This window comes from Serinus canaria, chromosome 3 (assembly GCF_022539315.1).
Source record: "Serinus canaria isolate serCan28SL12 chromosome 3, serCan2020, whole genome shotgun sequence".
NCBI lineage: Eukaryota > Metazoa > Chordata > Aves > Passeriformes > Fringillidae > Serinus > Serinus canaria.
The window spans coordinates 12063623-12089944 of NC_066316.1; the positions used below are offsets into that span (position 1 = coordinate 12063623).

The 26322-nt window shown below is 43.9% G+C and overlaps 1 protein-coding gene across 4 annotated transcripts in view; it reads right to left on the minus strand.

The window, feature by feature from the left end:
* Positions 1-2899: 2899 nt before the first annotated feature.
* Positions 2900-26322, minus strand: part of FOXN2 (forkhead box N2) — a 30278-nt gene continuing 6855 nt past the window's right edge. The window contains exons 1-6 of one of the 4 annotated variants that reach the window (XM_050972684.1): positions 21868-22294; positions 21035-21585; positions 14191-14315; positions 10631-10692; positions 7602-7670; positions 2900-6692 (exon numbers count right to left, since the gene is read on the minus strand). In XM_050972684.1, coding sequence (XP_050828641.1) covers positions 6157-6692; positions 7602-7670; positions 10631-10692; positions 14191-14315; positions 21035-21571 — 1329 coding nt within the window. In that variant the 5' untranslated portion in view covers positions 21572-21585; positions 21868-22294 and the 3' untranslated portion in view covers positions 2900-6156. Of the gene's footprint in view, positions 6693-7601; positions 7671-10630; positions 10696-14190; positions 14316-21034; positions 21586-21867; positions 22296-26322 lie in introns of those variants that run through there. The other 3 variants (XM_009093676.4, XM_030236305.2, XM_050972685.1) reach the window with 3 other exon arrangements.

Sequence of the window (26322 nt, forward strand, 5' to 3'; positions counted from 1 at the left end):
AAAATGCCTGCTCTTTGTGGAGGTCTGACTGCGTTCAGAGCATGGAAACCTCCAAAGCCAGTGAGAGAGAATAAAATGTACCCTTACTGAAAATAACCAAAAATTCAGTTTGCTGAGCTAATTTTAGCACTTGTAACAACTGGGAACCTACTGGATTTTAGTAAGGAATCAAGATACCAAGTTAATTAAATAATTTTAAAAAGCCCTTGAGTCACAAAATCTGTTTTTGAAAGCAATACTGTGTTAAGGTCAGTATAGGCACCTACAGATATTTTTCTGAACATCTGCCTGGCAACTCTAAAGCACAGAAGCACATCAGAGCATCTGAAGTTAGTCTGATAAGACCCATCTTGCATTTCTAGTATGAAAATACCCAGATTCTGAGCTGCTATCAGCATCTCTGGAATGGATACAGAAATTGGGTATTCAGTCCAACCTAGTACACTGCCCCTTAGGGCCTGGAGAGTCAAGATTTCAAGGAAATGGAGATTATGGAAACCAGCATAAAAGCAACAGTCAGGCAGACATACCTAGATTTAGGACACTGGATGTCCTTCTCTGAACATTGAAAGAGCAAAGACAGATTCTTCTTTCTTTATTTTTGGGCAGGCTGTGCCAAAAAGTTGCTCCTGGTGAGCAGGAATGTCACCAGGAGGGATCACAAAGATCATGACAGATCTCATTAAATCAACTTGCAGGTCATGAACTACCAAATTTCCTGCTGACTGGGGCCTCACCATTTGGCAGTGACGGAGGAGAACAAAGATAGGGACATACTAGCTGATAATAGGATTAGTCAACTGCATGTGAGCAGGTGAAGGCCATGCAGGCAAGAGTGCTGCAAAAGCAGGGAAATATTTAGGCCAGGTTTCAGAAAAAAGCACTCTAGAATAGTGGTTTTCACTCTTCTTCTCATGCACGTGCCAGCAGGCTGACTTCAGTCTGGAACTGAGGTTCAGAAAAGTGGTTAAGAGGAATGAAGATCATGTCTTCCAAAGGGAAAACAAATAATTCTGGTTTGTTTAACAAGTCAAGAGTCTAAGGAGGGAAATGATTGCTTTTGTACTGATGCAATAGGAAAATAAACAGCCGCTGTTTAACGAAGAGCTGTTTAAACGAACCCTGGCAGAGGGTAGGTGGTAATTTTATGTCAGCTTTAAGGAGTTTACAACAGTAAGAGCAGGCAGCTTTCAGAGGAGCCTTCTGGAGGAAAGGGGAGAAAAAAACACCAACCAAAGACTTCAGTTCTGAAGACTGAAAATTCAAGCAGAGGTGATATTGCTTCACCTTCCCACATGCGAGAACCAGCCTCACGGGTAAAAACAGGGAAGATTTTTAAGGCTAAATATGCTGGGAAAGTTCACAGCAACAGCACTGCTGGACTACTGTGTAATTACCTCTAAACTACATCTATTCACTCAGACTACTCAAAATAAGGATATTTGCAGCTACCTGTAACCTCAACACATGTGAAAGAATAACCATAATCTGTGTCAAATTTAGACAACCAATTTTTTCCAAATATATCTAGTCTATTAGGTATTTCTTCAACAACTGTCCTTAAAATACAGCTGGTGTAAGTGCATAATTGCTGCAGTTAATGCTTTATTTTGAGAGTTGTGGCTCCATACAGAGGATAATCTCCAGCGAAGTCATAACAGAGAAAAGCACTCCTGGGAAATTTAACAAGCTCAAGGTTCTCAGAATAATATAGTGAAATAACAATTAGAAAGGTATCATTAACATATGATACATTGCTGTGATTTTGTCCAAACTAATTAGTGTAGTTGTTCTCTTAGTATTCTATTAAAATGAACACTAAATCAAATATATTAATAGTGCACATATACGCTGTGATGTGTGATTTAAATTTTGTTAGATACAGCAATAAAACAAGTCTCTGTTATCATCTACTGTTATCACCTGAAGTACTGAGAAGCTTCTATTGTCAACAGATCCTAGAGAGCAAGCTTAAGTCAGAAATACCAGTGGGTTAAACAAATAAAAATACAAGAGATGGACCAATGTCTGCTTTTGACAGAGATAAACATTGTGTCACATCTTGTTTTCCTTCTCTGGTGGAAACCTTCCTCTCAGGCACTGGAAGGGCACACACCAAGTGTGTGCATTTGAGAGAAATGCTGGCCCAGGAGCAGCAAGCTGAGGTATAAAATGGGATGGGGAATATTATTTCTGCTAGTAAGAGGGGTGTTTCCCACCTGTGTGCTTTCCATAAGGCCTTCTGTATAAAGAACCAACAGACATCATAAATCATTATCTAGAGAAAGCAAACACTGAAAAAAAAAACCAAGCAAGACCTATGCTGCTTTATCCAGGGACTCATTTTTTAAATTACCTGTTGATCTTTGAGTCTCATCCAAGCAGCTTGGCCACAGCAATACAGGCAGAGAACAGCAAATAATCACAGATGTTTCATCAGCAAAAGATTCAAGCTATTTCTGCTTAAACAAGTGCTTTGCACAGGAGGGCAGAAGCTAGGCAGTAGTGCTTTCAGCAATTTCCAAGATGTCAAAACATTCCTTAGGTTCCAGGTTAAAGGATGAAACCTTAATGAGATGCTCTTCAAACATAAGGGGCCAGCCATGGATGAATGTGGCTGCAAGCAAGTCCTGTTATGGACTGACAGGTATTTCACAGATGACTTCCAGACACATGCAAACATCTTAACCAACCCACAGTGAATCACACATTGGGCTTTTCACACCAGTCCAGTCTCGTGGAAGTTTAAATGGGAAGGTGGACTGTCCAGCACCATCTGAGACCAGAGGCAGGGTCTGCAGACAAAGAGAGAACACAGCCTTTCTGTTTGCAATGCTGTTTATTTTAGAAAAGCCCCTTTGATCATCTGAATGAAAAATGTGGGCAGAAAAGTCACAAATGTTATAAAACAAAGTTTATTCTGCAATATTTTGTCATAATGAATTGCATCTCTTTGGTAAAAATAAAATTTATAAACATTTTAATTAACAGAGATTAGCATACAAAAACTAAACTTTTGTAAATCGTCTTTTAAAACGGGTAAAGGACTAAACCAGAGGAAAAAGGGTTAGAATTGGTCACCTACTGGCAAAATTATTCTAAACAAACCCAAGGACACTGCTTATGCTACATTAGAAACAAGCTAACGGGAATGGTTTTAAAACAACTCTGGTTCATTTGATCAGAAAGCATTCTTACAATTCACTTTTAAATAAATAATAGTTACAATGAATTGGCAATTATAAAATGTTTTATATCACTATATGGCAGTAACATAATACTTTTAATTATGCACTTTTTAGTTTGAAGAAATGTACATTTATAAAACTGACTTGATAATGGCACTGGCAGTTAGGTGTGAAGAATGTGCTTTAAGATAAAATAGCAGGTGCAACATTTAAAATATTTTACCTTTTCTTTTCAATAAATATTTTGACCACACCATTATTAACGTGTATGAGTATACTTTGCTTTAATTAAAGCTTGTACTTTTCAGGTTGTTGAAAAGTTGCAAACCACACAACTTCCATTTTGCAGTTGGATTTCAAAATGTTTGATGTGACTTCTGCAGATCAGTAATTTAGGATTGGAGTCTGAAAAGCCAGTAGAGGTTTGTACAGTAATCACATCAGATTTACCCTGAACAGAGCAACCTCCCACGAACATAGGTCTCATACACTTCTTCACTGCATTTAAAGAACTGAATGTGGTTCATTAATACTTTTCTTGCCAAAATGTATCCAAGTCAACCATTGGCATCAACATCTTACATATGTCACTAAAAAAACCCAAAGCCCAACAATCAAAATAATTTTTAATTATACTCCATTTATACTATATACACCAGGGTCTTTAATTGAGGTGGCAAACAAACCCGAACCCAACAGATATGTAAGAGAAAGGAAGGGCAGCTCTTCTCCCATTGCCAAGAGAGGTGATCCACAACTGAGCTGTTGGCCTTTGCTGCCATATGTGCAGGCAGAGGCCTGGGACAAGGCGTGGGACAGGGCAGGGGCACATCTCATCTGCCTTTCCCTTTGGAAGCAGAGAGGGAAGACAGCAAAGCAGGAAGGGCAGGGAGAGCATGGCCCCGTTGCACAGCTCTGTGTCCCAGGGAAAGGCTGCCACTGCTCCCCCCTTCCACCATTCCAGTTCTCCCAGCTGTAAGGATGGATGGGATGCAGCTTCTGCTGCTAACTGCTGATCAGGAACTGGTTCTCACTGGTCATTGCATATGGTGTTTAAATCTAGCATCCCAATCCTTCAGATATGCTGAAGTCATTGTCACCAACTTCAGGGTTAACAGCCACACAGCCACACTCCCAATAAGTACTAACATACTCCAAGTTTATCTGAGGCAAAAAATAATTGAGAACCAAATCAAACCATGGAGCTGACTATGAACACAGCTTCCAGAATACCTGGACCTTGGTCCAGCTTTCACTGGAAGCTACAGAAAGCTGCAACCACTTCAGCAGGAGCCAGGCAGCCGCACCCCTCTCCAACAGCGTGACGCTGAAATCATGGCACCGAGCAAAACCTCAGGCTGCTCACAGTATTTCTGTGTATCTGAATCCTCCTTTTCACACTGACACAAGCTCTGCCCTTTGCAGTTTTCCATGAGAGTTCAAAAGCAACCCATGAGCAAGAAGAAGCAGTTCCGCTAAGCATTCACATCTTCAGCTCCTGAAATCATAAGAACCACTGCTATTGGTACTTAATTTTCCTTTAAATGGCAAGTTTTACCCCTACTACCCATCAGTATTACATCCAGTATCAGATCTAATTGGCTAATGCAGCACTTGTGATAGCCAGAACACACATGTCTGCACACACAGTGCCCTGTTACAGGTGTAGGCTAACAGGAATGAAGCAGAGTATTTTCCTTCCCTTTCAAGAAATAAAACAAATCATTCTTAAAACTGAATTGGAAAAACAAAAAACAAAAAACAAAAAAACCCGCAAAAACCTTTTTTTCTCTCCTAGTGTTTGTGCTTTAAATTCCAAAGCACCAAGAACCTCAAATATTTCAGGCTTGATCCAACAGCCATTGAGTCAGCAGGAGCACCACCGTTGTCTTCAAGAGGCACTGGAATGGGCCCTCAGAGCAACAGACCTTCAGCAGCATGGCTGTGTTTGCATTGGAAGTAGACAGCTCAGGACAGGATTCATGAAGAGACTGACAAATAAGAAAAAAATAAAGAAAGAAAAAAGGGGCAAAAAACCCACACTAATCTAAGAAAGGCATTCAAATAGCCAGGAAAATACTCCCTTAGGGAAAGGTTAACTTTTGGCTGAATCCAGCACTGTTTTCAACAGTGGACATTGGTTTCCTAAGTGGCTCTGCTCCTAATTTTCTCCCAGCTTGCCCAACACCTGGTGGAAGCAGTAGCTTCATGGTGGTGAGAACGTTTATGGCACATTATGCTACCTTTCAGCAACAGGAAAGATGACCTTGGATAGCTGTATACAATTCTGCAACATACTTAAGGCATCCTTGTATGTACAGTACTGTTAAAACCCACTCCAACAGAACTGCTTACCCATTTTTGAACAGAAAATAATAATAAAAAAAAAGGGCATAATCTACAGGAAGATGTGAGTAATCACCACTGATTTTAAAAGAAAAATAGGGATAAAATTCAACATACCACAAAAAAACCCATTTTTTGGCTGAAGGATGTCTAGGAACTATAAAGAGATTCTCTTATTGCAAAATGAATTTGAATCCTTTACATGGAAGTCAGAGCCCTTAGACAGAACAAAATTCACCTCTGCAGATGGGGCCAGCAGAGATGTAAATATGATCCACAGTGTGCATCTGAACAAACACATCTCTGAAAGAAAATAAAGTCAACTATTGAAAAGAAAAAAAAAATTAAGAAGTGATCATTATGAAATATGCTTTTGGGTTTTCACAAGTCATGCATATCTTCTAATTTGAGAAGATTAAAATTAAATATTTTCTTTTCAGGTGGTGATTTAAAAATAAATGGCTAAATTATAGTTTGCACCAAAAAAAAAAAAAAAAAAAAAAAAAAAAAAAAAAGCAGTGAGTCCTCTTATGGCTTTGATCTCCCTTGTGAAGGGCAAAAGTAGAAGAGTATTGCCACAATTAAAAAAAATATATGTATATATTCAACAATGACAAACATATTATTTTTTCCTCTGCTTGTGACAGTGGGTCTTTGCAGTACTTATTAAGGAACTCAAGCACGTTTGGATGCCAGCAAGGTGGAGCAGAGACCCCGCTGCTTCCTTCAGCTCCTCATCGATTTCCTGACACAGCTCCTCGAGTACTTTCTGGCTGGGCTGGCTCTCCTTAGAGCTGTCCCCACAGGGCTGGGATGCATAGCCACTGTCCCCGAGGGGATCGTCCTCGTAGTCGCCGTCCGTGTCCACCTCGCTGTGGAAGCCCTCGCTGCCGTCACTGCCCTCGTGGCTGGCCTTGGAGATGAACTCGTAGACCTCGTCCAGGGAGGACAGGGAGGACACGCTGGAGCGGGAGGCGCAGCGCTGCGAGCCCATGGAGCCCACGGAGCCCATGGAGCTGGCGCTGTAGTTGTGGTCCTCGCTCGGGTCGATGTTGGCGGCCGCAGAATCGCTCTCGGGCAGGTTTATGGAGCTGGGGGGGTCGAAGGCGCTGCCGTAGCTCCTCTTCTTGGGTGTCTTCAGAGGCTGAGGTTTCTCACCTGTGAGAAACGAGATGTGTCAGTAGGTGAGATCACCTGCACCACAAGCACGCTGTGCCTGGCTGGCTGCAAGGGAAACTGAATTCCAGCACTTAAAGTCACAACGTGCCCGTTTACTGTCACCCACAGAGGACATCGGTCACCACCTAATCTCAGCTAAGAGCTAGAGCAGCAGAGGGGGAAATGATACCTCTGGTCTTAGCTTTTATACTTTTCAGATTCTCTGCTGCTTTAGTGTGTAGTTCTGAGCCTCATATTAGGGGATAGTAAGCTCTCTTCACCAAGTATTTAGACAAAACAATTCCTTCTCTAGCTGGGGACCAAGGACAAATGAACCAAATTTCATGCCCAAGAGCATAAACAACGGTGGACTGAGGAGAGAAAACAAGAAGGATGGGACTTCATGGGCTAAAGCTGTAATTGGACAATTAACTCCAATATGCCAATGGACCAAAACTTATAAAAGTGTGAGACCCCGTGACCGGTTGTCCATTTTTGTGACCATTTGGGGTTCATCTGGGGGGTAGCCCTGGCTGGACTCTTGTACTGCCTAAGGTGCATCCATTGAGGCCTTCTAATAAATACTTTATTCTTTAACTCCATCTAGCCTCTGTTCTAGGTCAGCCTTCACAAGGCATCAAAGTAGCCAAGAAACTCTTCTTCATACTATGTAGCACACAGAGGGCAGGGATAGAACTTGGCAGAAAAAAATCAAAATTAACGAGGAAAAAAAGCCTGCTTCTAATAAAACTCTTGTAATGCTAGCCGAAAAAATAATTAAACCAAAATTGCTTCTTGACTACTCTTACTGTTTGGAAACTAGACCATACTTGTTTCCTGAAATTTTATAGAGAAAGCATTTAGTAGTGAGTAGAGAAGAAAAACAAGGGTAAAATGGCTTATGCTTACAGTCCAGCATCCCTTGCTGAATGGAAGTATTTAACAGCATCATTGCAGTAGCAGCATCAATATCAGATTCTGTAAAGCAGAAGCAGCAAAATGTTAGAACTCAGGTAAGCCTGACAAGAAAGAATACATATATATATATATATATATATTTTTTTTTTTGCCTATACTGGCCTACACCAAAGAGCAAGGGTGGGGGGAATGTACAAACTCAGACAAAGAACGACTCTTGTACAGCTCAATACTGTTCCAGATCAGCCTCATACCTTAACTATGACATTCAAAGGCCGAGCTCTCACATTGCACTCACTGAAGCCAAGAATCAGTGACACAATTAGACTTTCATGTGACAATGCTGTTGCTATACTTAACAAGTGCCTTTTGTTTGTACCAGTTGGGAGAGAAAGATTAGACCCATGGCACAGCAAAGCACCTCGGCAGCTCCATAGCCTGGCGGTGTGAATGTGCAGGGCCCATTAATGCAGCACTAATTCAGCACACCTCCTTCCTCTAGCAGAATTTTCCACACTAATAAGTCAAACGGAAGAAATTGAGACTGCATGAGGGGAAAGGCCACTGAACTGCTCAATCTAGAAAGCAGGGAGATCTAAATAATAAATGGGCACGTAGGAAAGGTTGAGGTGAGTTGTGGCACTGTCAGCTGCAGTGAGAAGCACTGCTGCAAAATGCCATCCTTTGCAGAGTAGATTGCTTACATTTCTGATAGGCACCTCGAGGGCAACAGGGCAGAGAGTGACATTTCTAGCCAGAACAAGGTGAAAGGGAAAAGAAACAAGCACACCTTTCCCACTCACTTCAGGACACGCTCGCGCCCTTTAAAGAAGAGGAAATCCAATCCATTCTTTGGCTCACTTCTGCAATGGAGGAGGAATTCTCCTCACACAGAACAGAAACAGGTATGGGGGACTAACCAGGCAAAACAGGAGCACAGAGACAGTGAGCTCTCACAAGAGCCTGGGTGTCTGAGAGCAGATCACATCTGAGGTGTAGGTAGGTATGTACATATGCATGAGCAGCGAGTGGAGAACAGGGCTGGAAGGGACCAGCAGCAAGCAGAACAGGCTCTCAGTTCTGCTGAACTGGAACTGTGGGGGGAACTGCTAAAGCAAAACATCAGCAGTGTCATTTCTGATAGCATTTGCTTTCTTCCCCACATTACAGGCATTAACTGTATTACTGAATTTAAGGGGAGGGTAGTACTGGGAGGGGGACTGAAGTTGTCAGCGTGGCTTCCTTATCTTGATAATTCTCCCTAACTTCAATCCTGGTCAAGGAAAAATTTGAAGAACATGACATCTTGGGAATGTTGTACCAACATGGGAAGGGGACTGAGCTGCTGTTTCCAACACAGGTTATAGAACATACACATTTTCCCTCCTTGTTTTCCATGCCTTTCATTTTAAATCCAGCATAATTTAGCCTCTACCCCACTGCACTCACACAATTTTTTTTCCTTCTGCTTTGGCTGTCTTTGGCAGAAACAGAGTCCCTGAATTCATAGGTTATATGCATTCAACTGACAAAAAAAAAGTAGAAAAATAATGCATGAAGAATTACTTTGCTCCACTAGTGTAATCAGGAAGTGAAATATTTCCACTCCTTACTTGCTGTCCCAGACATTTTATTTGATCATCTGATGTTGGTATATAAGCACCACCTTATTAAAATGACAAGCAATCAGAGGCATTAATGCAATGCAGGATTACTACCTACAAAGAGTATTTTGCACCTTAACACTCCCAAAGAATGAGGAGAGTGGCTTCTGCAGTGGCTCCTTAGCAGTGCTCTGTGTCACTGATAATGTGCTTTGGCTTCATTTGTGATTGGTCTTCTTAACAATGCAGTATTTCCCACTGAAATTTACACTTCTCCAGCAGAATGGTTGAGGAAGAACCTTATTACAAGGAATTCTGTTCATCTGCACAAGAGCTGCCCTGTGAGACCCCAGGAACATGAATGGCTTGCCTCTAATGCCAGAGAAATGCTGAACAGGCTCCCCCACAAGCAGAAACCAAGATAACCAGATACCTGTCATTATTTTGGCACCTCTGGTGTAGCTAAATGGAAGAGGCAACATCAGACTGGCAACCTCAAAACCTGTCACAGGACATATCAGCAAAATCCTTAGGAGGAGAGGGATTTCTTGTGTTCTCCAACAAGCCCTGAGAATCCCAGATGCCACAGCTCTGCAGTAGCCAAGGAATGTTTCCTTGCCACCCAGATGCCACCTCTGGGGTGCATGGCCATCATCACCTGTGGGCCAGGCAGCAGCTTGGTCTCCAAAAACCCTTGGCTTTGCTGCCTAACCAAAGCTCCTGGTTTGTGGCCAAAACCTAAAAGCAACCTTCTCATCTCTAAGCCTACTGAGCCAGCAAATCAGGGAGCTGGGTGTCTGCACATGTCCCACCCGGGCAGCGCCTTTCACTATCCTGCTGGAAGAGCTGTAACAACACTCGTCTGCAACACATTTTGCTAGACTCAACCCTTTAAAAAATGAGTACTGTTCACTTTTCAGCACTTAAAAACCAAAATTAATATATTTTTTTGTCTAGGACAAGCCTAATTAAGCTTGTCAAGCTTTATTAGCGAGGTGCAAGAGCTGTGCTCAACTGGCTTCTTCAAATGAAATGCTGCAAGCCCCAGCACACTTTCTAGCTCCCTCTTGGTACCACAGGTTTTATACACTAACATTTGCTACCTTTGGTTCTCAGTTCTTCAGATTCATTTTCTACTGAACTATTCATTAAGTAGGTCATACTTGGGAGTGATGCAGGTGCTGAATATTTTGCTGTCAGAACAAGATGGCCCCAATTACACCTTGAACTTCGCCTCATGGATTTAAAATTAACACACAAGTAGCTAATATAACACACATGCATTGTACTGCATCTGGGTTCTTTTGTCATCTAGCAAACTCTTCAGAGCAGGGACAGAGACAGTATCAGCTGGGCTGCAGCCCATGCTTGTCACCAAAACCAGGGGAGGAGAGTGAAAGGAAATTCCAAGTTTACCTTTGAGAGCTCGGCCGTGATTCTGCTGAAGGACTGAAGTCAGGTAGTGAGGGGACGACGACCTACTGAAAAAGAAATTCAACAGCTCAAAGCCAAGTCCTGATCAGGCAAATGATTTGTGCAATGTATAACAGACACAATATGATGACCACAGAAGGCTAAGAACAAAACCAACCCTATTCACCACAGGAAGGCAAGCGATTCTGCTGCCCTCAGTAGATGGCTCAGCACTGGTTCTTAGTTTGTATAGCACTATTTAAGCCATCACCAGCATGTGGAAAACACCTCCAAATACACACACTAAGCAAAAATACTGTTGGCAACAGTCACTGACTTCTACAGATTTTCTATACCTGCCTAAAGGCTGGATTTTAAACAAAGATATGGATTTTTTAGTATATAAAAGCTACACGTGAACAAAACATTAGCTCATACAGGGATGCTCAGAGGACAGGTAAGGACCAGTTGTGATCATTTGCTTTTCCAAACAGTGGTGGGAAATTAACAAAAACAAAAAGTAATTAAAAACCAAATCAAGACAACTGCTGATTTTAAAGCTGATGCCATCCAGGATGGTTTTTCATCATCAGACCAGCTTTGCCCCAAAGTACCCTTAAATCCCTCACAAAATAAAGGGCAAGTTAAAGCTTTTAAATGTGGGTTTTTGTTTTTTTTTTTTTTTTTGCTACACACCAAGCCCTAATTATTCAGTTTATTATAAATATATAAGTGAGCAGTTAGAAGTAACTACAACAAAAATAGTACACACTATTAAAATTGCATGAAATGGAGCAATGTGCATCTTTTATAGTGCTGCTAGAACCATCTGAAGGGTGATGACAGAATTTTCAAGCCCAACGTGCAAGAGAAACTTCAGCTGAATGGGAAAAATGTGCAAAAGTAGGGTTCACTGTCTGGTATCTTTTCTTGTAGCAGGCACAGAGTGCAAAGGGAACAGGTCCAAAAATGGGGGGGGAAATTAAAAGTAAAGGAAAGCAATGGTCTGACCCTAAAAGGCTGGCTTTGCAGCTCTTAGACCCATTGTACAAAGAGATGCTAAACATCATCATCCTTTTGTCTAAGCTCAGACCCTTCAAAAATCATGTCCACATAGAGCTCCCCCAAAGTAAATTAATGCCTGGTATTGATTAAGACAAGCCATGCATAAGGTATGAGCAAGATGAGGACTGTGGCTGTCCCCAGGGCTGTCATTTGTGTAGCACTAGAACCAGAATGCAGCCAGGGGCTTCACAAGGACTTGTTGAACAAGCTGTGCAGAAATAAAATGCATCAGGCATGCCAATCATCTATGATAATACAAATTTCAGTGTCACTAGACACAGATTACAGTTTTGGAAAGCTTCTGCTCAAAGCAAAAGCCTAAATTTTATTTTAAAACTGTGCTGAATGATAGGCAGACTCCCCACAAACACATTGTAAAATAATAATGAATTCCAGTCTTCCCACTGGAAAATTCAGAGACTGCCACAGCTGAATTTTAGGATCACTGTGAAGATAAATTTGGACAGTATTTCAGCCTCTCTCCAGCTGAACCTCTGGGCTTCCTCCCTCTCTACAACAAGGCAGATCCTTGGGGGCCCTTCCCCAAAATTAGGCCAAAATTTAAATCAAATCTGAGCATGGAAGGGGAAAAAATAAATCTGTTTTTCTGGGTGTGATGGAAAGCCACATAAATGTTTTTTATTATTGAAGGAAAATAAACCAGCTTTCATTAGGGAGCAGTTTGGTATCTTAGTATGTTATTTCTTATTTTCTTGTGCTCATAAATACAAGCACTGCAAAACCCTTCCCGTGTTGAAGTCAGTGGGAATTTTGCCATGTGCCTTCATTAGATCCAGGATTTCCTTGTAATTGTTGCCAAGTGTGACTAGTTCTTCAGTAAAGGGAAAAAAAAGTTACCAAAAACAGCTTCAAATTAAAGTCCTGCTCTTCCAAGTACTTAAGCATGCAGATGAAATGTCTCCTTCCTCACACCTAATTTTGGTATGTTGCATTTATCCAAGCTAAGTAAACCACACTTAACACAGCTTTAGCTGCACTGTCTTGGAGACCCTGGAGATTTTAAAAGCTTAACTGGACAAGGCTCTGAACACCCTGCCCTAGGCTGAGTCTGTCAATCCTCTGCACCTCTGGCAGGACAGACAACTTCCCATCTGTATTATTGTCTACATTTTAAAGTCTGGCTGTACTAACACAGACATTCAAGCTTTCAAGGACCAAACCTTCACTTGAGTTGCACCCAAAACCAGAGGTCCATACCCTCACACAGAGACATTACAGCCTGTAAAAGCATTATCCTCCAGAGCCCAATTACAGACATTTCAATAATCTTTATTCTCATAAACCCCAAGCAGTACCACCAGTCATCTCACTGTTTCTAATCTATTTCTTAATACTTCAATGTTTCAGGGTTATTTTAGTAGTGTTCCCAATTCCAAGAGAAAGCTGGAAAACAGGGTACTTCTGCCTGGCTTGTTCCAGCCCAGGATGGCCCTGGGTGGGAGAGAGACCAGAGACAACTGGTTCTATCTTGTGGATTACAAACCCCACTGGACAAGCCCATGGCACACAAAAATCCTGAGCCCCTCAGGCTTGCACAGGGGTGCCAGCTCCCACCATAAGTGTCCTGTTAGACCCTGAGAAACATCTGCCCAATGCTATCAGGTTTACATCCTGCTCCAGGAATCCCAGCTCCTACTGCTTGTTAAGGAAACTCCTTGCAGTAAGGATAAGGCATAGGGCAATGTACAAACACCTTAATGACCTCTTATCTCACCCAAATTCTTTCCTGCACTTGACAAACCAGCCACATGCCTTCCTCAGAACTGAGCTCACCCAACGTGCTGCGCTGCGTTCCGTCCTCCTGCCTCCACAGGCTGACCCAGCTGCTGCTCCTCTTCCTCTGCTCAGGAACTCTGAGGCAAACTCTACATGAGTTTGACTTCAAATGCTCAAAAATCTAGTGCCTAATCTTAAATTGTGTTGGTAAGGAAATCCTGGTTTCAGAAGTCTTGCATGCCCCACCTCAAACTGTTTATGGCAAACAGTGTCTTTTCCATCCCTGCTGCAAAATGCTTCTAAACAGCCTCAGAGAAAAACAACTCTTGGTGCAGAATCTCAGCCCTTCTGACTGTGGAGAAGTTGATTGTTTTCCACCAAAGCACAGAACAGATGCATTTTATGTCCAGACAAGTGACTTACAGGAGAAGACACCCACCGCCTCCACAACAGGAGTCCTGATGGACTGTGCTTGAAAGAGGATTTTGCTCCAGTTCCCGGGGCTGCCTGCCCTCTTTGCAGAAATTGGGCTCTCCAGAAAGCAGCCAGCCCACCCCTGACCTTCTTCTTTTAAACTCTCCCACAGTTAATTAGAGACTTAACCACACCCCAGATGTGCTGCTGGGAAGCCTGGGCTTACTGCATCTCCCCACCTAAGGCCCACTCAAATTCTGCTGTCAGGTGGCAGCAGATGACAGCACCTCAACACCCTGTGCCACCTGGCACCACACGTGTCCTGCTTGGATGAGAGCTCCACCTACCTGGGTGGCGACGCCGGCGGAGTATAAAATGCAAGTGCTGAGGAAAAAGGCTGCTTTTTCAGTGCTTGGACAAGATTAGGTTTGTATTTTGGGTCAACACACCACAAGGACCCTTTTCCATTCACCTGCAATGAAGAAACACAGCAAATTAGAAAACCCAGGACCAGGCTGGTACAGTCCTTTCTGATTTAATATCCCCTAGCTGCAACACAGTGCAATGACTGCATGAAGACATACACCACTGCACAGCTGACACACAACATCACAGGCAGTTCCATCCTGGATGGTCCCAAAATTGAGAAAATGGCCCTGAGACCCTCATTATACACTATGGAAGCACCCATCTTGCAGGTCATGATAGCATCTCCAAAACCCCTTCTCTGAAGCCCCATTCCCATTTGTCCCCTAAATGCTGTAAACTTTATTTTGACACTTAATAAACACAGCTGTGACTTTAGGGACCTGTCCAGGCATCAGTAAACTGATAAGAAATCTTTTCTTTAACAGGGTTCTAGGTAAGAAACCAAAGCAACTTCCCCTTGGTTTAGATATAGACACATATTCATTAAAATTTACACCACCCTGGAAAAGGATCTTGCTCAATGTCCAGCTACAAACTGGATTATTCCCACTTTCTCAGAATCCAAAAACCTAATGAATGTATTTTTGATGCACAATGTAAGCACTCCTGTGCTAGTCATTCTCCATATTAAATTTGGTATATTGAAACTTAAGGAAGATAAAGCACCTCTTGCCTGTCTCAAAGCTTTCTTCACGAATTTACTAAATAAAGAACCTAATTTTTGTTGAGCCTGCTACTTCTTGCAACTTAATTAAATAGTTCTATTCTATAACAGAAATTCTCTAATTCTATAACAACAATTCTATAATCACCTGACAGATCAGCTAAAAGCTCTGCATGTAGCAGCACCAGATTTTTTGGGGAAAACAGATGCTACAGAAATGGAAATGTACATGGCTGAAGGACGGGGCAGCTGTACACCTGAACAGTAAGATCCTTCTAAAGGATTTTTGGGGGCTAAATATCAGAGCAGAAACCCAAACTTCATGGAGAAGCTCCTGTGAGCCCACAGTGGCCAGCTGGCCTCCTCCTGCCAGGATATCGGGGGCAATAATTCCAATTTATGGATGGATGCCCCATGATTTATCCCAGATTAAAAAGGACTTACAAAGCATGTAAGTCTGTGGTTCTATTTAAGTCACAGGGGTTTTCTAAGAGAAAATACCTTGCTATGAGAGAAAAATCAAGCCAGGGAGAGCCCCAGCTGAGAAAGAGATGCAGCTGCAATTGCAGCTAAAGCCACTGCCTTTAACAAAGATCTCTGAGCTGCTACATCTCCCCAAGTTATTTTTTTTTAACCTGAATCTTCCTTATACTTACCTTTTCATGCTAAAGCTGAGCACAGCTTATCAAGAAGCTTACTTTTAATTAATAAATAGCCATGGGGGCTGGCAGGATGATTTAACCACCTAGATACTAAAAGGAGGCATCCTCCCAGCTGGCTCTATCCATCATCTCACTGACAGACTTACACCCTGATCCTTTACTTCTCCCAGACCCCTTTCCCCAGTACCCCAACCATGCCCAACTGGCTTTTTTTTTCCCCCTCCCTATCACAGTTTGGAGGCTATTACCCTCAGGGAGCAGCAGGAAGTCCCCTGATCAGCAAACCACCTCTCTCCATTGTTTATCTGCTACCTTATCTGCTACTTTAGGTGAGCACTTTTGCTTCATGCCTCATTCAGTTCAGCTGCTGGGGGTTAGTTTCCCTCTTTGATCTTCCCAGCAAGGTACTCCTCCAGTTTGCTGTCCTGACAACATAACACAAGGATTTTGGGTGGGTATTGCAACAGCAAGCTGAACCTGGGCACACCCTGAAGCCATCCAGATACTGACAGATCCAATGCAACAGGCAGTAAACAGGGTGACTTCTTCTTTGGGTCATGTGTAATGTGAACCTACGCTCCCACCCACCTTTGGAGATGCTAAAAGTAGACATTGAGCTGAAGAGATGATGGAGATGCTCCTGTGCTTTGCTTGCACCCTCTGCTTAGCAAAGGCAGGGGCAGAAGTCCAGCCCAGGTCTGAAATGAAGTGTCACGTGTCAGGGGACAGCCTGCCACAGCTGGAGCTGGAAATGCCACAGAACCAATATCCAGCTTTAAAACAAGCCAGAACAGACTGTGCCATGTCTCCTAGCAAGGACTAATTCAGGACACTCTAAAATGCTAAACTGCCTTTGGAGGTTAGTATCCCACTTCAACAGTGAGGCAAGTGTTGGAATGAAATGTAGGTGTAACTTGTACTTAAGATCTGGAGAAAAATTCCTCAGAGTCAGTGAAAAGAGGACACCAGGCTCTTCTTACTCTGCAACTTAAAACAGGGGTAATCATATAATTCTGAGATTAGTTTTTGGTCTATCACCTTTTCTTCATCTTTCTAATGTTTCTGATTTGACTTGCAGGATTTTATCTATGCAAAAATAAAGGAAAGAAAAGAATTCCTGCATTTTGATGTATAGGAGCTATTTTGTAAGGACAGTAAGTTTCCAGTCCCCAGCATTTCAGGGCTGGATTACAGAAATGTGGGCTGGAAACAAATTGCCTCCCATGATCCAGCCTTATCCTTTACCACCACCCCACCACAGTCCCCCACCAGTCTGAGGAGCAACCAAAGCAGAGCAGCTCAGCTGGTGCTGGTGGCTCAGGCTCCCTGCAGGCACATGTCCATGTGCTGCTGTCCATCAGCTTCACACCTGGGAGCAGTCCTGGCTCCATCAGGGACAGTCAGTCTTCACCAGCTGCATCCACCTGAGCAAGGTGAACCACTGAAAATACTGTCTGTGTGCAAGGAGGTTTAAAATACATCCACCAAAAGGTTTACCACAGAAAAGGCATTTTTCTCCTATCTTCACAAGCTTATGGATGGCACCTGCCCTGCTCTTTGCCCAAATACTTGAAAAGCTACAGGTTATCACCATCTCTTGAAAAAAAAAAATAACCTACCACAAACACCTAAACCAGATATCTACCAACAAAAGGACATTTGCTGAAGATATGCAAGCCTTGTAACCCCCAACCTCTAGAGAAAACAGTGGCAGGGCCACATCCATGCAAGCAGGGGCCTGCCAAATTAATGTTTGATGTGGATGCTGATCCTGCCTCCTCACACCTTTTCTCCTCAGCATCAATTAATTAATAACTCCCAATTAATTGATCATAATTAATCATAAAAACAAGTCTAAACAAAGAGCAGGGAGACTCTTCATGGCTGTCAGCCCCAAACCCCTTTTCACTTGAGGTCCTCCTGTGCTGTAGATCAGATGCTGCTCCCTCAAAAAAAGCAACGTCACAGCGTAGGCGCCTCTCTCCCCAAGCCCAAGGCAGCACGACAGTGCTTAAGATGCAAGGAGCTTTAGCTGTGTCTTCTGAGGATCACTGACTCACAAGCACACCTCCACATCTTCAGGGGCACCAGGGCCACAGCAGAAACACTGGAAGGCAAGCAGGTGTCCCTGGGACTGCTCCAGCATCATCCCCTTGATGTTAATCACCACCACTACCCAGAGACCCACTGGGAATCTCATCTGCCTGGCTCACTGCACACATGTTCTCTACTGCAGCTCTAAAAGAAAAGGTGTTTCAGCTTGTGGGGTAAACCTTGACACACCACTTAGGTACAGCAGCAGTGTGCTATGTGCACACAGAGCAGGCAGTGGTACTTTAGCAGGGTGATGATGTCCATACATCCTGATCCCATGGCACAAGAAGTTCCTCCTCTTGACTGCAATGCTGGCTCATGAGGCATCCCAAGGCACTTACTTTCCCTCCAGCACCACTCATTAAAAGAAAACCACAACATGTAATTTTTTCCAATGGTCAAAGCAAGGACAGTCTTCCCCCAATCTCTGTTGGATGCTGTCTTAGACCCCTGAACCCCTGCAGCCTGCAGGTATTTAGCTGGCTGATGCAAGTATCCACACAGAACAATCAGCAACAGCTATGACCATCCAGAGCTACAGCTGCAACATGATGGGGCACAGTCTGGTGGAAAGAGCTCTGCAGAATAAGGGAGTTGGTGCTGAGGGGTCACCTCTTTGTGCCTTGGATGTTCTGCTCAGATCTGCTCCAGCAGGGCCGTGTGGACAATGCCCAAAGCCATCAGGGCACAGTAAGCATGCTCCTGCAGCAACTCTTCCAGGTCAGCCCCAGCCAAAATGAGTCCAGTGCAAGAGTCCTGAAACTGCCCTGCAGTGCCAGCTCAGGGGGGGAAGTGGGGAAAAATCAGCCTTCCTTCAACATGCACTTCCAATCCAAAACAAAATATCAGTATTATGGCAAAGATGAGGATGGACTCTTCCTTCTTTTGCTGCCTGACCTCAAAGAGATATTTCACAGCTGACAGCCAGCAGCAATAGCCAGGGAGGTGTCAGAGAGTGGAGCCTGTCCTGGCATGCAGGGGCACAGACTATCCATCCCCTACTGTCAGACATCTTAGACTCTTCCAACACAAGAGCTCAGATTCATTTCAAAGGCTGTAAAACCCTTCATACCCTGATGTTAGTAAATAAACCAGGCTCCTCTGATACAACATGGACCTTTCTGCTTCCACAGGCATTTGGCATAGCAGAAAACTGATTGCGTGCTCCCTTTGACGTACAAAATGCCATCAACAAAGAAAAAAAAGAAGAAAAATACAAAATTATCTTGCCCTTTCAGGGAAGCACCCAGAGGCATGGCTAGCACATGGTTACATGCAACAGGATCAGCAAAATGAGCTTGTGAGCAGCTGCTGCTTGCTCCAAGAAGTGACACCTGAGGAGCTCATCCAAAGGGGTCTGAAGCATTTCCATCACCTGCCAGATCAACTCCCATGGGGTCCAGGCATACTGCTGTGTGCCACAGACTTATTTTGCAGGAAGAATTTGGAGCAGTACCCTCTTCTGGCCCTTTTCTACGGGGGCAGAGGGTAAAGACTGAACTGCTGTCTGTTGGAAATGAGGAAGCTTCAGCAAAGTTTCAGGAGGGGCTTTTTTGAGGTGGTATTTTTTGGTAAGCACAGTTTCTGTTCTTTAGAATTACAGAGCTGTGCAGTTTCTGGAGCCCTGGGAAACCACTGACAGAGCACATCAGCATCACCTTGCTGGCAGCAGTGGGAGATATTCTGCATTTTGCTCTTCCTACTAGAGATGTCACATCGAGCAGCAAGCCATCCTCTGAGCCCAGCAGTACCCATGGAGATGCCAGGGTAAGCAGGGGACCAGGCAGTGTCAAACTCCTGCCACCCAAATGCCAAGACAACAAGTCTGACTGGTAACTCCTAACCCATGAGGCTGGAAAACATCAGAGCATTTAAGGGCAGATCCACAGACAGAAGGAACTCATACCAGTTTAAATTTCCCTTTCCTGCCCTAATTTTTATGAAACTCATGCCACCCTCCTTGGACAGAGCCACCCAGGCCTTTAACAACACTTCTGGCAGCTAAAGCAGTGTGTGGTCCCTGCTCAGATCCAGTCCTACACACAGGGACACTTGAGCATCTCAGTTACCCCATCACAGCACCCAGAGCCACCATCCTAACACTCAGCAGGATTCAGCAATGGAGTAGTTAATGGACTTGCCACACTGCAATAAAAAGTCTTTTTTTTTTTTTTTTTCTCAGAGCAAAGCTGCTGCTTGTGACAACACCCTAACAATTTAGTGCAGAAGCAGGAATATTGAGAAGCAGTGGTGTTCAGCCCTATCAGTACAAGGCAGTCCTCCCCAATGGCCACTCAGCTCCAGGACCCCTCTCTACAGTGAGAAGCTGTCAAGCACTCCAAGCATTGCAGGCATTTCTGATAACAAGCCTGCTATCACTGAGTCTGACCTCCAAGCACAGGACTTGTTTGTTGACTTTCAGTATGTGGTTTGTTAGTTTATTTAAGTCACAGCCAGCTCTTTGAGGAACACGATGGGGAATGAGAGAGGGAGGAAGAAAGTCACTAGTAAAATCATATAAATCAGAAGAAAGAACTTGTACAGAAAGAGTATCCTTGCCTTTAGGAAGTGTGTGTGTACCACACAGAGACGCACATCATCTCTTATGACAGATGTTAAAGCATTATAGTCCATTAATGCAGGAATTAATACGGTTATTGGAAAGCTAGAGCTGGGCTAAGTGTAACAGGAGATCACAAGTGGAAGAGTCAATTTAATATCTGAGAAAGCTGTTGGACTGAGGAACACTCAACCATGCACAGCCAGTGTGCCCACAAGCAAGGGCACCTTGCAGGGGACCGCATCTGCACCCAGAGGGGCAACATCCCTGCTAGCCAAGCAGGGAAGCTCGTTGGCATCCCATAATCTCCTCTGCTTGCCAGTGCAACTGTAGCTATTGCCATGCTGGAAAAGCAAGGAAGGAGGAACATATCCCAGAATTTCAACACTGGAAAATAGAGAAAGCACTACTTTCAAGAGGCTTCATCAAGAAGAAATCCTCATAGAGTTATCTGAAATTTCAGGCTGGTTATTGCAGTCTAACAAAATTGTAAGTAAATGGAAACAAAAGTCCTTTGCAATTGCATGTGTGCCAGATTTTAAAAGGTTGCACCACAGCTGGGTGTACCTAGGTCAACAATAAATAACCAAATGCAGTGACTTTTGTCATCCTGTGATTTCACAGAAGCAGCATTTCCAAACCACCTCCATCTGCAAATAAAGTGTTAGGAGGACATGGTGCGGTGAAAACGACCTAAACAAAACATGCCTAAGAACAACAGAACCTGCTCCATTTCTCCCTGAATTTCCAACCTGCTCCACCTCCCTCCTGCCAGGTCTCACCTTGCCATGGCTTTTCTCCACCTTTCGGAAACACTTGTTCAAGGAGAGGTTGTGTCGGACAGAGTTCTTCCAGCCGGTGGGGGCTGTGGCGAAGTAGGGGAAGCGCTCCAGGATCCAGCTGTAGATTTCTTTGACTGGCAAGCTCTTGTTGGGGGACTGCTCAATCGCCATGTAAATGAGAAGGCTGAAAGAGTAAGGGGGTTTGGAAGTGGAGGATTTTTTCTCAGGGTTCTGGTAGCAGGATGGTGAGAAGGATGGCACGCTGTCACCCTCGATGTCGTACAAGGGGCTAACAATGGGAAGGCCCTCACTGCCGAGGCTGAAGTTTGTTAGCAGGTTAGTACTTTCATGCAGCCAGTTCAAATTTGTGAGCTCATCATCTGCTGAATCTCTGTCCACCACGGTGGCCTTTGGCTTGCCGGCGTGGCCCGTGTCAGGCAGGCTGCCCACCCCATGGCACTGCCGTAGTCCCGCGGCTTTTTCTGCTCCCGGCGTTTCAGCTTTCTTATCCGGAGTCATCCCCGTGACTGGACCCATTTAGCTTGACTGGTCTGCAACAAAGGAGATGGTCAGAAATCATTGCAAACTACCACAGTCATGCTCAGCAGGAGCCCACCAAACTCAAGCACGGGGCTGCACCATCCCTATGCTGTACACGAACACTGAAGCCACTGGTGAGAGGCAGGGTCCAACAGGAGCCTCCCATTAAACTCATGAGCATAAATTCCCCTTAGTTTATAAGCAGAGCTTATGGGTAGCACTTGGAAACTGCTGTTATCTATCTAGAAACACCAATTCAGACACAGAAATAATAGCTATTTTCATCTCAATACCTGAAACCTGGAGAAAACCATAACAGGTAGGATCTAATCCATTCAGATCTCACACTAACTCTGAAGTTACTCATTATATTGTAAATTGACCCTGTTTAGAAGTGTTTGCCTTTGGTGTCCAAAGAGTGAAAAAGGAATTGCAAAACTTAAATCATCATGAAGCCTATTTGTGATCTCAATGCAAATGAAATCTTTATAACCCCTACAAGTCACAGTCATTCCCAAGTGCTGCTGCGGGTTTCTACCAGGGGAAGATCTGGCCAACCTATCTGTTCATCACCTGTATCCCACAGAGCTGCCTGGGTCCATAAGATCTTTTTCCCCTCCTGCAAGGGCTTGCTGCCCTAACCTGGGCTTCCCTGCAGAGCAGAGAGTGCTGGGACCAGTTCTCAACAGGAAGGGACCAACCACTGGGGTGGCAGCTCAAACCTGCAGGAACATGGCTCACCACTTAAATAAAAAAATCCCAAAAGAACAAAACACTAAAACCCTAATCATAACACTATTATCTATAAAACACTGCCACTCAATGAAAGGTCTAACAGGCCACCCATGCTTTAGGGGCATTACACCAACAGACACCACCTTGCTTGTAGAGTTTCAAAAGGGGTCTTCTAGCAAACTGTGTTATGGGAACAGCTGGTTTTTTTCCTGCTGATGTGAGCACTGTACAGATGTAGGGGATGTACCTGTACACACACATGTACCCTACAGACATAAGACACTCCAACTATGGATGCAGCTCATAGTTGTAAATAGCACAGAGCCAAGCTGAGGTTCATATTAACTGTAAAAAGATCCAACAAAACAACCAAAGAAAACCCCAAACCCCATTCCAGTTTCCTGTCCCAGTAAGCACTATCATTCTGGTTTCATGCTCCTGCTCCCAGTGCCAGAGCTCAAGATGAGGACAGTTTCCATATCACATCTCACCAGACAGCTCTACACAGTTACTGCACCAGTTTTCTTACGCCAGTTTGCAATAAACACTTGTCTCCTTGCTCTTGCATCTCCTCCCACCAAGGGTCCACTGCCTGGCTGTGCCACCCCAGACCCAGCCAGCTCTAGCCTGGCAGCCTCACCGTGTCCCTGGCAGAACACTGCCCAGCCTCCTTATTTTGGAGAAGGGGAGCGATAGGTGCAATGGAGGAGTGACACAGAAAGGCAACAGGATAATCCACCTTATGCTCCCCAGCCCTGCCAGCCCCTTCCTGGTGCCAGGCAGCCATGAGGTGCAGAATTTGTGCCTCCCCCAGGAAACACATCATGTTTCCCACCAGTAATTTTTGTTCCTCTCTTCATCTGCTCATAGGCTCTTGCACCAGCTATTGCAAAGCTGTGGTGACAACAGCACCTGAACTTATGCTTACCAGTAGCAGTGCTGGAAAACATTCATAAATTTTTTACCTTCTGTTTCTTATTTCTATGAAGTGCAGGGATGGGTATGATTAGCTACCAGCTCAGTCAGTATTAAAAATTAAAAAAAAATAAAAGCAAAGTGAACTGCTCAAATAACTGGTCAAAAATAGCTTTGCTCTCCCTACGATTTGCTTCTCCCCCAAGGCACCAGAGCAGATTCATATTGGCAGCCAGCGATGGCTGCCTTTAAACACAGCCATATATACATATGCTCATGTCACTTCTTCAATCCTTTCTTAAATTAAGGGGAAAAAAAAACCAAACAAAGAGCTAGTGATAAAATTCATACAGTGAGACAAACCCCAACTCTGCTGCAACGTGAGCTGCTCTGTTCTCTTTCTAATGATTAACTTTGCCCCCTGGTTGAGCACCTCTTTAGGCAGCTACACAGGAGCTTACACCTCAGAGCCGTGTTTGGTAATTTTAGCTCCCGGTTCATGTTGCACAAAATCTCCCTTTACAACTCTTCCGTCAGCATGGCAGATCAAGAACATGCACATGCTGATACACACATGCAAGTCTGAAGTCACTGTATTCTTTTCTTAGGGGAAAGGAGGCAATTTTCAACACAAAAATGGCCTGGGCACTTTTGAGTCTTCTTAAAAATATAAGGGAAAAAATAGAACAACTTATTAAGCTGGCACTTATAATCAGGCAGACTTTGTGGTGTCAATGCACTATTTGTTTGCATGCTACTACATTACAGAAGAGAATCATTAGCATATCTAATGCCCTACATGAAAATAAAAATTATGTGCAGGTAACAAAAGGTATAAATAATCTAATTAAATATTATAAAGTTATAAATATTATTAAAAGTAAATAGGTTAGTGTCACATTTCTTAGATGCATTACAAAAATCCACATCTCATTACCTTCTTTTCCTAGTTCACCACCTCACACATCTTCTACAGAAACATACCAGAAATTAATTTATTTTTTCTAGAAAGGTATAAAGGCCATATTGGACTATTATCAACTAATAAATAAGAAAAAATAAAATCACAGGAGCAACACCAGTGCCACTGGAGCATATCTGAAGGCACACAAGTGGTCAGCTTGTGTGCTCTCCAGAACTCCTCTTCATTCACACAGACCCTTAAGGACATCCAAAAATCCACAATTTTTTTCTCCATGTGTGTTCTGATTGCCTATAAGCAGACACAACTGTGAGAAAACAGCTTCCAAGATGCCATTTTCAAGACTACCACTTCCAATATTTGGGGTTTAATGTTTTTACATAAGGGTCATAGAATTCACCAAAGCCATCTCTGCTGTAAGAAGGCAGGGTTGCAGGGTTTTGTGCTTAGGGATGACCCAGCAGAAAAACCACAGTAAGAGCAAGGAGAGCAAAGTGTGAGAAGGAAAGAGCACAGCAGCAGCTCTCCAGTGCAGATGTTTTGATAATTCCCATGGGGACAGCCCCAGCCCTGTAAGCACAGCCAAGGAGGCAACCTCCAGCCAGGCAAATGCAAAATTAATATGATTTAAGCACACCTCTAAAAAACATGGAAGAGTTTGTGCTCTGCCCATGTGCTTTACCCTACCAATGAGTACAGAGTGACACAGCATGCTGCTCTCCACTGGTATTAACACTTCCAGCTGGAAGCAGAGCCTCGTGCATCCAAATCCTAAGGAACGCAAGGAACCATCTCCTGTTGGTACCTTCAAAAGAAAGGCCAAACAAAGCATTTGCCCCCTCAAATGCTCCTCACAATGGAGGTGCACATCATCTTGTATAGTTAATTGCAGACAGAGGACTATGATTCCAGGGTAAGAAGATTAAAAGGCTGCCAAGTCAACTGAGGCTGCTCAAATAAAAGTTAGGATGCATCAGAAAAGAGGTGAGAGATGCAACCTTCTTTCAGCAGTCTGATTTTTGGCATCTCATAAAAGCCAGGAGCAGACATCCTTGCTAATCCATGCCAGTCCAGCACCCAGAGCCCAGTGAAGACCTGCTCTTCCAGAGCACTCACAACCCAAGCAGCAGAGCCCAGGTCTGAAGGGGCTGACTAAGGCTGCACATGAACCAAGGCAGCAGTCCAGAGAAGCACAAACAGATCAGAGGAGACTCCATACCTCAAGACAAGGTAATATTTTTTGCAGCTTTCTCTCAAAGTCACTGGAGAGCTAAGTTTGGGGAAGGTTATGAGCACTGAAAGGTCCTCAGCCTAGCAGAGCACACCTGGCTTAAACCAGGATTGTGCGCTCCCTTGAAGACCCCCAGCTAGGAGTGAATTTTGATGGAAGACCTTCAGCACTGCTATGTTCTGCCACAGCAGCAAATGCTTTGATGTGTGAGCATTCAATGAAGACAAAGTTGCTTTATTAAAAGGCCAACCATTTAATGAAACTGAAAGTCCACTTGAGCAGATCCTCAGGAAAGCAGGGAAGCACGTTTACTTTGCAGCAGCCCTTCTTGGAAGAAGTCTCAGCTCCAGCAGAATCCAGGCCAAAAGGACAAAGCTCTGTCAGATGCCACCATCCCACCAAAGGTGACCTCCTCCAAACTCAGCAGCATTGCAGGTGTAAGTGTACTACAGGTATCATTTCAGTGGCCACCACGCTTGGACTCACTGAACTGGCAGGAAAGAATTCAGCATTTTTGTCAGAAGGTGCCACAGCCCTGTCCACACCAGGTTCGCATGAAAACAGAGCTGTTCTTGCTGCTTGATCCTTTACAGTGGCATCAGATGAAAGGTGCCCTTTTGGCACCTGCACAGCATCAGTGCCCCAGGTTAGGACAACCTTCTCCACAACTAAATGCACCTTTTTGTTTCTGCAGGACCAGCCAAGCAACTAGGTCACCTCTGCTAATAGTGGGAAGACCTGGAGCCTGCCAACAGCACAGTGATTTCCCTCCAGGTTTAAAAATAAAAATAAAATAAAATCTTACCATGCATTGCCTAAGTCTGAGGAGTGGAACATAATTTTAATCCAGGAAAAAAGATTTTCAGCCACATCACACTTCACGACAGCAGCTCTGCACCCACTCTTTGCACACCAAGCTCAGGGTGTGCACCCTTAGTTACAGAG